The following is a 15,241-nucleotide window of genomic DNA, read 5'->3' as shown; positions in this document are numbered from 1 at the left end:
GAGGGAGGTTTATAGCAGAGCTGGAGGTGAAAGCTGCTTGAAGCCAGCTTTTATATTTTGAAAAGGACTATATGCCTTGACAAAATCAAGCATGGTTTCCCTAGATGGGAATGGAGGGCATTTGAAGGCAGCAAGAGAAAAGAGGCCAGGGTTTATGGGTCCTTCCAGTAGCAGAGACATGTTTTTCCATATTAGGCCCCAAGGAAGACTCTGTGGTGGGCTCAGAGAAGCTGGGCACCTAGTCTTACTAAAGATCCCCCTACCCAGAGGGTTGACGGAAGCAGCAGGGACAAGGGATCTAAAGATACCAGGCCAATTCAGTAAAGGAGCACCTCATTCCTAACCAGTGTGGACAGACATCTGATGTCAGTGGGAACCTCTTCAGGCTTTGATGCGACCATAAAATGTTTGTATAAGTAATAAAGATGGGGGATCCTCAATAATAACTGAAGTGGCTATCCCACCAACATGCTACGGTTGGATCTCAGGGTCATATTTATGTTCATTTAGAGGCAATGTGATTTTTAGAAATGTGATGTTTTAAAATGTGATATTTCTAACATGTTCAAGCATGTGAGCTAACATCCATTTGTTTACTAGGCCTCCAGTTCAATGGATAAATGGCCTTGTTAAGAATCTCACTAGTTGGCCAAGGCCCTAGGTCCCAAAGAGGACATAATAATTCTAAGAATATACGGCAAAGTGTGAACAATGGTTATTTCAGGTATGTGTGTGCTAGAAATCTCATTTGCTCTACCCCCACCAATCTACTTTTCCTCCCTGCTGTGTCCCCCAAGCTTACCAATATAGATATATCATAGGTCTTCTTTGCCCTTTGGTTTCCAATATGGCCAAAGGGAAATACCCAGCAGGAGATAAAAAGCAGGGAAGAGTGAGGTCAGGTATACCACCCCAGCCCCTCTTCCTGGATTCTGCCGTCTTTGAGGTTTCTATGAGCTAATTGCACCCTGAAGATTCCAGCTGCTATCAGATGGCCCTTTCCACACAGCTGTCTACCATTCTAGTAATTCCCCCTCCCCTCCCCCCTCCCACTGCTCCTATTTTCTCCCCTCACCCTGCTCCTTCTCTCACCCCTGCTCCCACTCCTCCCCAGCTCCTATTCCACAGTCTCCCACACTCCCTCCTCCTGCTCCCTCCCTCACCCTGTTCTCTCCTCTCCTACTCTTCCTTGTCTAGATGTAGTAACACCGTTACAGGCTGAATTGAGTCACCTCTAAATTCATGTTAAAGTCCTACCCACTTCCCCCCAGTACCTCAGAATGTGACTGTATCTGGAGATAGAGTCTTTATAGAGGTAACTAAGTTAAAATGAGATCATTAGGGTTGGCCCTAATCCAATATGACTGGTCTTATAATAAGAGGAGATTAGGAGGACACAGATAGGTACAGAGGAAAAGACCATGTAAAGTCATAGGGAGGAGGCAGCCATCTACAAGTCAAGGAGAGAGGCCTCAGAAGAAACCAACCCTGCCAACACCCTGATCTTAAGACTTCTGGCCTCCGAAACTATGAGAAAATAAATTTTTGTTGTTTAAGTCACCCAGTCTGTGGGTGACTCCTCTGCTGACAACTTGGGAAAAAATTATCTATTAAACTCCTCAAATCATCCATTTTGGGTCTCATTTATTTCCTGCTGGGACCCTGACAGATCCAGTGGCATTATATGTGATTCTTATGCTCATATTTGTTCTTAGTGTATTTTCCAAAATTTCTGCAGTAACCATGGAATATTTTTTCACTAAAGAAGTAAAAAAACAGTCATGAAGCAAAACTTGGTTTGACTAGGGAATTTTCATGTAAGATGGATTTATAATCATAGGCGTCCAACACCATCGCTCTTCTCCAGACACCCTACTCTAGGATTCTCAATCTTTATGTCCAAGGGATTATAAAAGCATAGGGAACATGGCATCAATGCTGGAGCTTGGAAAGCTGCCATCCTTGGCCCCAAATCTACAAGTATTTCTGATACAATACTGAAGGTGGCTGCCCATGCTCCCCCTGGTGGGAAAGAGCAAAGGTCTGCATAAGTATAAGGGGCCATTACCCATTAAACATCCCATTAAATATCCTATTAAATATCCTATTATAGCAGCCCAACTCACAGAGGCAAGCAGCATGGGAGCAAAAGTGGCTCTTACAGGCAGCACTAGGAAGCAATCCCACCCTGAGAAGCCACACAGAGGGGAGATGAGGGAGACTGGCCGGGCAGGGTACACGCCTGGCTGCCCCACCCAATAAAAGGAATTCTTTCACTAGGGGTCAGAACTCTCTCCTTTAATACCACCTAGATCTTTCCTGAGCCTGCTGACTTCTCAGCCTCAGTAACATTAAAGGCACACTGCAGATTTCTTGCTTTGAAATTTAGAAACAAATTTTATTTAAGATCTGAAATACAATTCCTAAAATATCAACTTCTCCAGAAAACCGTGGCTACACAATAATGCATTGCCTCTATCATGTTAGAACGTGCATTAGACTCAAATACAAAAACCATGAAACAAACCACCATCCTTCAACAATTTGAGCAAAGATAGAATGCCTAAGGAACAACATAGATGGACTTGCAGAGGATGGGCTGTTTTACTTCAAGCACCATAAAAAAAAGAGCACAAATGCATGGGTTTTCGGGTATATACATTAAGTTGAACCTTTGGCACTAGGAATCAGGGCATTTTTTTCACGTAGCATTAACACATATTAGAAAACTGTGTAGTGTCAAAGGGATAGAACCACCAGCATTCAAGCAATGTTGTCAACTAGGCAATAAAATGTTCTACTGAATGTTTCTTCTTTGTCTAATTACTGCGTACACTGGTAGCAACTTTGAAATGAGAAAAGGAGCTTGCACTCCTTTTATTTTCTGTTTAGAACAAAACAGAAAACAAACTGAAACATAAGCCCTGTTATACATTAACAATTTTAAAGAACATCAATTATACAAGAAAAAGACTAAGAACAAAAAGAGTGTTTACAGATACCAGACATAACAGTGAGTGGTCAGTAGACCCTCACAGGGCTTTGCGGTGGTACTCAGCAGAAGCCACTTTATAATCACTGGCAGTAAAGAGAGACGCAGCATTCTTTGCCAGATATTTTAGGAAATCATGCAAATAGCCCAACAATAATGCAAGGCTCTTCTCATCAAGGGGCGTGTATGCCAACATCGCTCCAATTCTTACAAATAATCTCAGTAGGTGTGGCGCCCCATAAACCTGGGACATCGGTGCATCAGGGTGAGCCAAGAGGATTTCGGCATACTGGGGCCTCTCAAATTTGTAGAGCAGCTGAGTGCCCAACATCACATTGAAATACTCTTTTATTCCTGCCACAACTTCATTAACTGCATACTCCTTATTATCAACATTTCCCTGCGATTTCTTGCAATTAGCATACTCTTCCAGAATGGCATCTACATTTTTCTTAGCAGGGAGTTGAAACAGCTGCTTCTGCCTGGTAACTAAGTCCCAGTCCTCAACAAGCCATGGTTTTAATTCTTCTGGAATCTTCACTTTAACTTCCATTCTATTCTTAAATGCCTCCTCACTTTCAACAGTGGGGTCTGCCCGGGCCCTTTTCTTCCGAGGTGGCTGAGGTGCTTCGCTGGTGCTGCCACCATCTCCGTTCCCAGGGGTCTTCTGTTTGTTCTTTCTTGTCTTCCTCACGGACCCTGAAGGGGGGTTCTCTGCAGAGCGACCCCCCCATCTGCCTGGGAGTGCTGCTTCCAGATTCTTCTGCTGGGGACCAGCTGTCTTCTTTCCCGAGGAGGCCCCTCTCATCTTACTTCTCTGCATGTTGCTTCTAGTTGGTTTTTTGAAGTTGTCTTCGTCTGCAGATTGTTGTCCACGAGTTTGAGAACCCTGCTTTCTGGAACTCATTCAACCCTGTTTTTATTCCAACCACTGTAATATATAAAGTATTTTACTTGGTTGTTTTCTATGGTGACCTTTAACACACCGTACTTCCTAAAAACCTATCAAAGCACAACACACGCTACTCTCTTGGAATCTGGATTTCAAATCCTATTTCAGGGCCAACGAATTAACTGTAAGTGACTTACTACCTCTTCTCTCTCTTTGATCCTCACTACCACCCACCCACTACTCTCAGCCCACCCAATCACTCATCAGACCTGCCCATAAATTAGCTTTTCAATGCCACTCAAAAGACAGGAATATAATTTTAGCAAAAGAATGAATTAAACTACAAAAGGCAGTGGAACTGAAACTCAAGACTTCTGAACAGGAAAATGACAAGATGAAAGAAACAAGAAAGATTAACTTAGGTGGCTGGAGGCAAAATGAGTAACAGCAAAGGTTTTTCTGTAAGTCCAGTAGGCCTGAACTAAGCCGATGACAGAGTCAAGAGAAACTGAATATAGAATTTGGTAAATGAAGGAGAGGGAGGAGTCAAAGGTGCCTCCACAGTTTTAAGCCTGAGTAATTAATGAATTAATAAAAGCACTAATTTTTAATGGTTAGTTTGGAATCAGCAATAAAATAATAGGAAATAGGGTAATTCATCCATTCAGTTAGTCATCATACATTACTGCTTATCTGCTTCTGGACATGTACTATGCTAGGCGCTAGGGATTCGAATATCTAAAGTGACAATTATAAAACAACAAGGTTACTAAAGTGATAGTTATAGGCACAGAATATTTTCGGAGCAAACAAGAAATGCTACCGAACACCACTTTCACCAATAGCTTGTTGGAGGAGATAATAAATTGGTGAGGGATAAAGTCAGTGATGACTGCCAGGGTTTTGAGAATGGGTGGTTAGGTCATAGTAATATCACCAAATGAGACTGCATCTAGAGGAGGAGGAAATGGATTAGAGAGGAAAGAAGTTCAGTATTAGATGTAGTAAGTGTGAGGTATGGAGTTAAACAAATGATTTTAAAGCTTAGGTGAGAGGTCAAAACCAGAAATGGAGATTTGAGAGTAATCATCATATAGCTGGTAGTAGAAGAAAAACTGAACCAAGTACAGAATTCTGGAAAAACCTAAGAAACAATGGTATTTAAGGGGTGAGGTGGGGGGAGGGAGAGAGAGAGAGAGAGAGAGAGAGAGAGAGAGAGAGAGAGAGAACAAATAAAACAAAAAGGTCAGAGCAGCCATATGATAATTAGAAGAATGTTATTTTGGAAGCCAAAGTAGTTGAGAGTTTCAAGAAGGAAAAGAGATAATCTACACTGTAAAATGCAGCATAGAGGGTTAGTGAGATAAAGATGAAAAAACAGTGTTCTGTGATTCTTATGGTATGACAGATTAAACAAGTCCTTTGACTTACGTAATCCTCTTCCTTCTTTCCCTTCCAAAAACTCCTAGTGTTTTCCCAGATGGAATCTTACAGATCTTCTGGGATGTCTGGAGAGATGAGGTGGGAGACACAACCTAGAAAGGAAAGCAGACATCAGCAATGAAGATAAACTTTTCTGAAATACTGGGGGAAAAAATCTAATTTAAAAACATGTGGTTTACAATTGTGATATCAAAGAAAATACATGAGTTCTGCTGTTAGACATACTTCTACTTCAGTAAGGCTCTGCCATTTATGGGTTGTGAGGCTCTGGGCAAGATATGTAAGCTCTCTTAGCCTGTTTTTTCATCTATGGAATGTAGCAAATTACCCCTAGCCTTCACAGGTTCTTGTTAAGAATTTCATAAATACGATGCGGCTGAAAAGCTAGCACGGTACCTTGCAGGAGTACCTGCATATGTGAACGTGGATACAAGGATGTTCACTGCAGTGGTGTTTGTAATACTAAAGAACTGGAAACAAATATTCTTCAACAGGGAAATGGTAATAGAAATTATTATGTATGCACACCATGGAAGAACATTCAAATGAATTAAGCAGAGATCCATGTACTGACATGGAAAGATGTTCAATTATACACTATTAGGTAAATAGGCAAGTTGCATAATAATGTGTATAAGAGGATCCCAGAGATAGCACAAGTGGAGAAATAACAATATTTTAGAAAGTTTTTATGAACAGTGAGGTCCAATTTCTATGTTTTACACTGATGTGTATAAAAATACATAGGATAGTTGGGAATTCCCTGGTGGTCCAGTGGTTAAGACTCCGCGCTTGCAATGCAGGGGGCCCGGGTTCAATCCCTGGTCAGTGAACTAGATCCCACAAGCCCCAACTAAGAGCCTGCATGCCGCAACTAAAAAGATCCCGCACGCTGCAACTAAGACCCAGTGCAGCCAAATAAACAAATAAATATTAAAAAAATACACAGGAAAGTAACTAGATGAATAAACACACCATTAAAGCCAGGGTAACCTCGGGGAGAGAACGAGATATGATGGTAGGCAAGCCTTAAACCAGGTTTCTCTGGTAACAATTTTAACCCACAGAAAAAAAGCCCTTTTGCCAATTGCTAGCCCCTAAGATTATGTGGGCTGGTGTCAGGGAATCCCTGAAGAGGAAATGAGATGAGAAATGCCAGAAAACTAGAGCTGTGAGTCAGGGAAGTCAGTTATTGGCAGAGAGGCCTGGGTTCTATCACTAAGCAAATGATATCCTCTGACAGAACACAAAGCTCTCAGCAGAAATCAGAGCAAAGGTGCTCCTCAGAGAGCATCAAGATCTGTGAATACAGACACTGACCCTCTGGGAATCAGAAACTTTCTGGCTGAGAGGGATATATAGACGCATCCTGTGAAGGATCAGAGAGTGGCTGGTGTTTCATGGCATTATATTGTAAGCTACCAAGCTTACAAAGTGTTTCTAAAAAAAAATTTGTGACTGGGACAGATGGGACGCAGTATGTGAGGATATCAGATAATTTAGTTAAGTTATATAGGTGAAATCCAGAAAACCTAACTGGGGACTAATAATGGGCAGACCTTCCACAAAACAAGGGTATAGTTAAAATAGCAACTTAAAGAAAGCAGGATGACCCAGTGCCAGCCAGACTGTAAAACACACAGAAGTAGAGCCAGGCTGCATAGGAACTCTTTTGGAAGTCACACTGGTCATCAGCAATTCCTTAGTGAGGAACTTGAGAATGATCCCTGAACCTACCGTATATCCTTGGCATTGATTACATATATTTATGCGCGAGAAAATTACAACAAGGAATTCTACCTGGCTCTCATTAAGTGGGTGAGTTTCATCTTTCTCTACAAATTCTATTTTTCATATAAAGTCCCAAGTTGAACGAAATACCTGACATGGTACAGAAAAATACCCACGAGTCAAGATTTTTGCCCAGACTTAATAAAGCCAGGGAAGCAGCCTTTCTGAGAATTGTCTCAGTACCTTTATTTTCATCTGAGTATTCTACAGATCAAGCAACTATTACTACCTGGAGTAGGAAGCCAAATATCAAACGGAGGGAAGACCCATCCTTTTGATGTCTGGCTCCTACTTGTAATACAAATTTATGGAGTTTCATTAGGTCACTGTACTTTGTACCTCCCTTCCTAGCTTACATTATTCCGTGGCTTGGTGGCAGACGTGCTGTGCATATTCATTAAAAACGTTAGCACTATATATTGCTTTGAGCTGTTTTAAACTTCAAATCTGCCAGTTTTTGACTTTATTAACATTGTTTACTGGCTTTGTATACCCACTCTTAACTCCAGTCATGCTTCCTCCCTTCATCTCACTCATCTAAATATCACGAAAGTCCCATTTCCTCTTTAAGTTTCCTAACTACTCTAGCCCACCTTTCACTCCCATCGCCAGTATCATATGAAGCCGTTAGTACTCCACAGCTTAGTATTTAAATGTTTCATGTGTTAGTTTTGCTTATGGAACTACATCATTAACCTCCATTTGCCATAGGCCTTGTGTAATATGTATCTTGTGCTTTTTGCAGTAGCACTTAGGTCCCTGGTGGGTATGGTATACATTAGTGAATCGGTGAGGAGGTGATTCAACACATGGGGAAAATGGAAGCACAAATTAGGGATGACAGTCATCAAATATTTTTCCACTTGTTCCCTACAGGTCAGCTCTAGGGTATGCCAGATATTGAGAAAACACATCCGTATGTTTGCCTTAGTTTTCTATCTTCAATTTCTGTGTAAATACTCCGAGGTAACCTCATCCTGGTATTAAATCAGATTTTCACTTAAAAAAACTTGCTATTACAACGGATCATTTCCCCATGTTAGTAAGGTTATAATATACATACATCTTGAGAGCTGTAGGAGATCCACCAAATGGGCATACTTCAATTTACTTAACCACCCCCTTTCTGGAAAGTGACCCTCCCCCTCAATCTATCCTGTAAGTAAAATATCTTTTGTCCTCATTATTCCTTTAAGATTCCCAGATGCAGATTTAGTAGGTTAAGAGGTAATTATGTTGCCAAATTACTTTCCCCACAAGTTGTACCAATTTTCAACCTCACAACTCTGGTCGGCACCAGCTATCCAGCACTGTAAATCTGATAAGGAAAATGGGTGTATCTACTCAGCTTGTATTTCTTATTAGTGGTTTTGACATTTAAAAAATGTGTTCCCTGGCCAGTTATATTTTACTTGTCCTCTACCCATTCATTTTGAGTTGGTTCTTAATGAGTTTAACATTTACAATTGTTTATCAATTGTCATATTGGGCAAATATATCCCCTAGTTTAGTGTCTGATAAGATTAAGATTTGTATGATGAAATATGTGGTTTTTCCTTCCATTAAGCTTAAAGATTAAGATATTTTAATGGATGTTTATATTTTAATTCCTTAATCCACCCGGAAATTATTTAAATTGTGAACTGAAAATCTATATTCCTCCTGCCTGAGTAATTAATTTTGTTGTAGTATTTGAGTAATAGTTCCTTTATGTAATTATAAATACCAGAATACATAAAGATGTGGGCATTCTCCCCTTACCACCTTCCCTCCCCACCTCAATCCCAGAATGAGTGTGTATGCCTTCAAATCTTTTTATGTACACATTCACACAAAAACCTACCTTTAAAACTAAATGTGTCTGTTCATATTGTGAATATGTATCATGCATTTACTTGATTTGTCTTGACAAATGTGAGATACATATTGCTCCCCACCTTTTCTCACTTTATCACGGCCATCTATATCCACACATATCTAGCTCATTCTTTTTAATATCTGCATCGTTCTATAATCTCCACATAATGTAATTTAACCAGCCCCATGTAAATGAACATTTAGGTTGTTTCCAATACTTCATTACTATAGAAATGGTGTAACAGACATCAGTTTACAGACATATTAGCATGTTAGGTAATTATTCAGGACATTCTCAGCAGTGGAACTGCGCAAAGGATCTGCTTATTTACAACTCTGATGACATAGAGGCAAATTAATTTGTAAAGAGATGTTTTAATTTGTACTTCCAGCAAAAACGTTAAAGTTCATTCACCCACACCTTCAGCAACACTGGATAAACATCTTTTTGGGAAAAAAATTGGGGGGGGTCAAATCTAGTATGTAGTTAAGAGGTTTTTATTTGCATTTGTGTGATACTGAGCATACCTTCAGACATTCATATGTATCTTTTTCTTATGTAAATATTTATCCTCATTTCTACTAGGTTGTTTTGCCTCTTTTATTGACTTTAATTTAAATACTAAGGTTTTTTGGTATGTTGGAAATATTTTTTCCAAACTGTCATTTTTCTTCTAAGTGGGTCTCTGTGTGTATAAGAAACACAAATGTGTCAACAACCTTTTCTTTTGTGAACTCTGGCATGTCATGCCGGGGGAAAATGCTCCCAAATCAGTATTCTAAATGATTTCCTATATTATTTCTCAGTATTTTTATAGTTTCTTCCAAATATACAGCTAATTTTTCCTAGTATTAATTATTAGAGCCTATCCTTTCCCCACTGATTTGAATTGCTTATTTATAACATTCTAAATTCCTAGAGTTCTATGGGTCTTTTAAGGTACTCTCTTCCCAATGATTTTTGATTATTCAATTTTTAAAGGTATCACTGTTTCTAGGTCATCTGTTCTGTCACAGTGATGTCTGTTCTCACACCAGTATCAACACTGGTTTAATCATTACAGTTTAAAGACATAAATATTGCCCTGGAATAACACTTGTACATGGGTTCCAAGGACGTTTGATGCAGTATAATTTGAAACAGCAAAACACTGGAGTCAACCTAGAGGACCATCAATAGTGATTTGGCAAAACAAAACGTGGTTTATCCATTACATGGACTATAATGCTAGTTAAAGGAATGCCACTGAGTGGAATCAGAACTCTATGAATGGACGTGAAGACATCCAAGACAATTTGTTGAATAAAAATAAGTTGCAAAACAATACCTATAATGTGACACCATATTTATGTAAAAGAAAACACAAAACAATACTTTATATGTATCCATATACATTTTTAAAACAGGTACATAATTAGAGATCTCGAAGGAAATAGAACTGATAATAGTGGTTAACTCTGGGGAGAGTAACAGAATTGGAGGTATGAGAAAAGGAGACCTGGGCCTACTCTGTAATATTTTAGCTTTTTACGTTACAAGGAGACTGATTCACATGACCAATTATGTGACTAAAGATTTATATTAAAATACACATATTTAAAATTCATAATGATTTTCTGATGTATTCTTATCCATGGTTCTAACACACAGCTAGACTTTTCAGTTAATTATCATTGTATGTCGTATACTTTGTAGGCATTCCGTTTGAACTGGTTTCCTTCCCCCCTTCTAGGTTCTGCCCATCCTCAGAGGCCCTGGTCAAGGTCCTTTTCCTCCTTGAGGCTTTCTCCATTTCAGGTTACCTTGACCCTTGTCTTCTCTGAGCTGCTACTGGCCTAACAGTACACCTCCCTCCTTTTCACCTTTAATCATTCTCCAAATGGCCTCCCGTAAAGGGGTTCTGTGCCTACCCATCTGTTGCATCTTTCCCACCAGGAAAGTGCCCTTCTCTGCAACCTAGCTTTCAGAAGAACAAAAAGTAAAAAGGAAAATATCGTGACTCCATGGGAAAATAAAACTGTCAAGAGACTGAAAAACCTTCCTTCATCTCCTCATGCAAGTGATGGGCCATTCAGGAATAGAGACTCCAAATGCTGACATTTTTGTGTATGAATGTGTCACAAGTGAGTGTGAACAATATCTCCAACAGTTTGTTGGAATAAACCTTTAAATGCATATACACCATGTCAGTTACATTTACATCAATTCTGGATCTTGGAACACTTCCTTTATGTTTAACAGATATTTTTTGAGTCTGAGACAAAACAGGAATGATATAAAAGTTGTTAGCAGACTGAATATGGTTATGATTTGCTAGTTAAAATTATAGCTCCTGGAAATTCCCTTATAAATAAATACGATCAACATACTCAATATCTTTCTAGATTGTTAGGGTAAGTCAGAAGTTATAATTTCAGAATTCAGTTCTAGTAGTAACTGCTGCTTCTGGAAAATCAGGAGAGAAACCAACAGTATTATTATTTTTTACAACTCCAAAAAGGTATCCACTGCTTTTATTAACATGTGTGTGCACATGTGCACGTGTGTGTAAAACAGGATGAAGCAGAAGGACTAAGAGTCATAATTATTAAATCAAACACTTATATGTGCCAAACAATGTCCTGTAATTTTACATGTAATTCCCTCAACAATCCGATGAAGTAGGAACTGTTATTATCTTTATTTTACATATGAGGAAATTTAGAGACAAAGTGAGTAAGTATCTTGCCCAGGATCACACAATAAGTGGCAGAGCCAGGATTTATATTCAGGAAGTCAGTATTTGCTCTTAACCACTAAATTATGCTGCATATGGGATGCCACAAAGTAAAAAAAAAAAAAAAAAAGATGTATGGAGCTAACTAGAGGGGATCAATTACAGTATCTTTTATCAAGGAATGTAAAATTATACAGCCCTCTGTTGTTTAGGCACTTTCTATATTGGAAGCACAAATGGACTTAGCTCCATCCTTCCCTTCTTATAAATGTAGAGTGCTTTCCTAGACAGGCGCTTATTAATCCTCAAAATATTCCTGGACAGTTAGGAAGGTTATGTGGAATTATCTTGTTTGCAAACTGAGGCCAGGAGAAGGGAGGCACTTACCCAAGACTCTGTAATTAGGGATGTTCTGCAATCAGGATCAGATCTTCTGATCCTCACTATTCAGCAAACTTAGTTTTTCTGATGGTAGCCTAGAAGGTCAAACAAGGGGACAGGAAAGGACATAAAATAAAAAGATATGAGATGAACGTTTTCTTTTCCATCAATGCATTTTATCACACACAAAGGACACCAAAGCTGATAAATAATGTACGAGTGTTTTTTTCCTTTCTTGTGGTTACATTTTCAAATTTACCTTATTGTACATTTACCCTGATTTTTGATAATTTGTTTTTGCTTTTTTAAAGTACTTTTTATTAAGGATAATTTCAAATGGATAAAAATGTAGGGGGAACAATATTATAAACCTATACGAATGTATAATCCAGCTTCAACAATTACCAACTGAAGGCCATCTTGTTTTATCTATAACCCCACCCACTGCTCCCCCCCACTCCGTTTTTTTCAAGCTCACTGAAGAGCTGACTTTCTGTATTTTATTATGGAAATTTTCAAACATATACCAAGGTAGACAGAATAATATAAGGAATCCCATATGGCCATCACTCAGCTTAAACGATTAACTTAGGGCCAATTTTGTTTCATCTATACCCCTCCCCACTTCCCCCTACCGCTGATCTTATTTTGAAGCAAATCCTAGATATCAACGTATTTTGAACCCAATCCGAGACATTTTATTATTTAATCCATATTTTCGTATATTATCTCTACAAGCTAAAGACAATTTGAAAACATAACCACAATACCATTACAACGTCTAAAACATCGTCATTAATTCCTTAAAAAACATCAAATATCGAATCCGTCTTCAAAATTTCCCGATGCGTGTTAAACATTTATTTTTTTATAGTTGGTGTGTCCGAATCAGGATCCAAACAAGGCCTACTCCTCGCATGCGGTTCACCTCCAGCTCGCTCTCATTCTCCATCTCTCCCCACCCCCAAGCCGCTTTTTTTTTTAAACTTTTCAATATGGAAAATTCCAATCCCCGCTATTTTGAGGTAATTCCCAAATAAATTATTTCATCGGTAAAGATTGATACGTCTCTCTTATATATCGAATTTCTTCTAGGGAAGGGGGTGATGGGCAGGAAAAGCACTGTAATGAACGACTTTACATAATTTTATGTTTTTTCTCATTCTTTTACCCGGGTTTTTCTCTCCACAATAATAGCTACTATCTTCCGGAGCCAGGCTTCGTATTAAGTTATTATACGTACTATATTACCTCGCTTTCGTATATTACACGCACTAATATACAGCACACGCCTCGGAGGCACACGTCTCTGAGGTAGATACTATTATTATCACCACTTTACAAACATGGAAACCGAGACGCAGAAAGAACAGCAGCCAGCCCAAGCTGGGCGTTGGCGAGTAGGAATTTGAATCTAGCTCTGCCAGATTGTAAAGCCATTAGTTAATCTTGTCTATATACGCGACGATAAGAGGAGAGCGTCAACCCTTTCTCCCCACCCCCACCCCGAAACCTGAAACGAGAATCCAGCTCTTTCCAGCAGCCGACGTGTGATCACTGCCGACCCTCCAACCGCCATAGTAAAGCCAGGTTTCTCTGGCAACTGATATCCATAGGCAGACACGTCACCCTGGAGGCGGGTTTATGCCCTCCAGCCAGTCACAATCGTCTTGTCTAAGTTTTAGAATGTTCTATAACCAAATGATTGGACGAAGCCCACCACGTCAACAATGACACTTCGCCGCAGTAAAGGCGGGTGCTAGCAGCCTGCTTCTTCACGGGTAAGGCTTGAAGCAAACCAGTCACCTTCCTCCTTTAGTGCGGGCTCTGGCCAATGACGTTCGCCCTCTTAGGTCCTTAGCCCGCCCTCCAAAAGCGCGACAGGAGTTGGGTCATAAGTCTATAGGGCAGGGTGTTCACGTGGCCTACTTTCACGACCCAGAGTTCCCCAGACCAGAGGGGTTTTTTTTGTTTTTTTTTTCCTGCAGGGAGGCATTATGGGTTTTTTTTTCCACTGGGAAAGGAAGTGTCTACGTGGCCTGCGGAAACAGGATGGGCGGAAATGAGCTAAGGTTCCCGCGAGTGGGGAAGCGCTAGGTCAAATCTGGGGCCACGCCCCCGAACCTGTTGCACAACTCTTGGAGGAAAAAAAAATAAGGTAGAGTGGGGGTTTTGATGTGTGTGCGAGTTGGGGTGCGGGGGGGCTCTGCGGCCGCGCAGTGTCAGGGCGTCTGCGCGCGGGCGAGCCCACGTGGCCTTGGGCTTGGCGTGTGCGTGAACGCCAGGCCTCGTGGCGCTGGAGGTAGCTGGTGTGCGCAGGCGTGCGCCCCTAGCGTTGGGGCCGGTGGGTGTCCCGAAGCGGGTGCATGTGCGTGTGTGCGCGCGTAGGTGCGCGCGCTCAACGGATCGTTTTCTACTTTTGTGTATGTTTGAAAATTATTCTCAGGAAAAGGAAAATTAAGTAATTAAGGCAAGGCGACCGTAACTGAGATAAAGGGTCTTAGCTAGAAATATTTCGGTGTCCCCAATCGATTTAATTTTAGATCCTAAAAATACGCTTTCTTCCCACGTCTTTCTCCACGTGAAAATCCTGTTCTAAACCGTAGCCCTCCAGCGGTGAAGAACCAAACCCTCCCATTCTCATATTAGCAATTCCAAGAAGCAGCTTCTTTGCTGTTCCCTAATAGCCTTCCCCCCCCAACCCCCGCTCTCTCCGCCCTCCCCTCTTCAAGTTGCTTCCAATTCTCCTGGCACAATTTTCTGCTGAGAATATCTATATACGACAGACTTCCCCTCCACTAGGGACTCCGAATTTCTGTGGGGGCTGAGGTTCTCTTACCTTTTTGTCCTGAGCTCCACGCAGAGTGCTCTTCAGGCAAGTACGCACTCTTAATTTTCCAGAAAGTTCTCTGGGTGAGGTTTATACCTTTTGAGTTTGCCACTAGATGCCGCCAAATTCCAGCAAAGGATTGGCTGTTTGGTCCCTGGAATTATGGGATTCCCCCTCTTTCCTGATTTGTTGAACTCTCCAATCTATAGAGATCGTATATATCTTTCATTGCTAGGGAAAAATCAAATTAACTTCTGTTACTAGCCCTACAAGGCAGGGGACTATGGCCCTTGATTCAAACGTTTTACCTCATTTCTTTCCTTCTTTCCTCCTTAAAA

General features: G+C 40.4%; 1 protein-coding gene across 2 annotated transcripts; it reads right to left on the bottom strand.

Moving 5' to 3' along the window:
• Positions 1–2,369: 2,369 nt before the first annotated feature.
• On the bottom strand, positions 2,370–14,992 carry MORF4L2 (mortality factor 4 like 2). 2 transcript variants are annotated; one of them, XM_024747641.1, is made up of 4 exons: positions 14,913–14,992; positions 12,080–12,168; positions 5,316–5,419; positions 2,370–3,923 (listed from the first exon to the last, which is right to left on the bottom strand). In XM_024747641.1, the coding sequence occupies exon 4, from the start codon at positions 3,897–3,899 to the stop codon at positions 3,033–3,035; it is 867 nt and encodes a 288-aa protein (XP_024603409.1). In that variant the 5' UTR covers positions 3,900–3,923; positions 5,316–5,419; positions 12,080–12,168; positions 14,913–14,992; the 3' UTR covers positions 2,370–3,032. The 2 variants fall into 2 exon arrangements, with proteins under 2 accessions (XP_024603409.1, XP_024603410.1); XM_024747642.1 differs by lacking the exon at positions 14,913–14,992 and adding an exon at positions 13,587–13,859.
• Positions 14,993–15,241: the final 249 nt, after the last annotated feature.

Source organism: Neophocaena asiaeorientalis, unplaced genomic scaffold, assembly GCF_003031525.2.
Source record: "Neophocaena asiaeorientalis asiaeorientalis breed wild unplaced genomic scaffold, Neophocaena_asiaeorientalis_V1.1 scaffold917, whole genome shotgun sequence".
In the NCBI taxonomy this organism is placed as follows: domain Eukaryota; kingdom Metazoa; phylum Chordata; class Mammalia; order Artiodactyla; family Phocoenidae; genus Neophocaena; species Neophocaena asiaeorientalis.
The sequence above is the reverse complement of the archived record's forward strand: the minus strand, read 5'-3'. Positions and strand labels throughout refer to the sequence as shown.

Bases quoted from the DNA above. Each gene is read 5' to 3' on its own strand.
- MORF4L2 (XM_024747641.1), bottom strand. From the start codon at position 3,899: ATGAGTTCCAGAAAGCAGGGTTCTCAAACTCGTGGACAACAATCTGCA.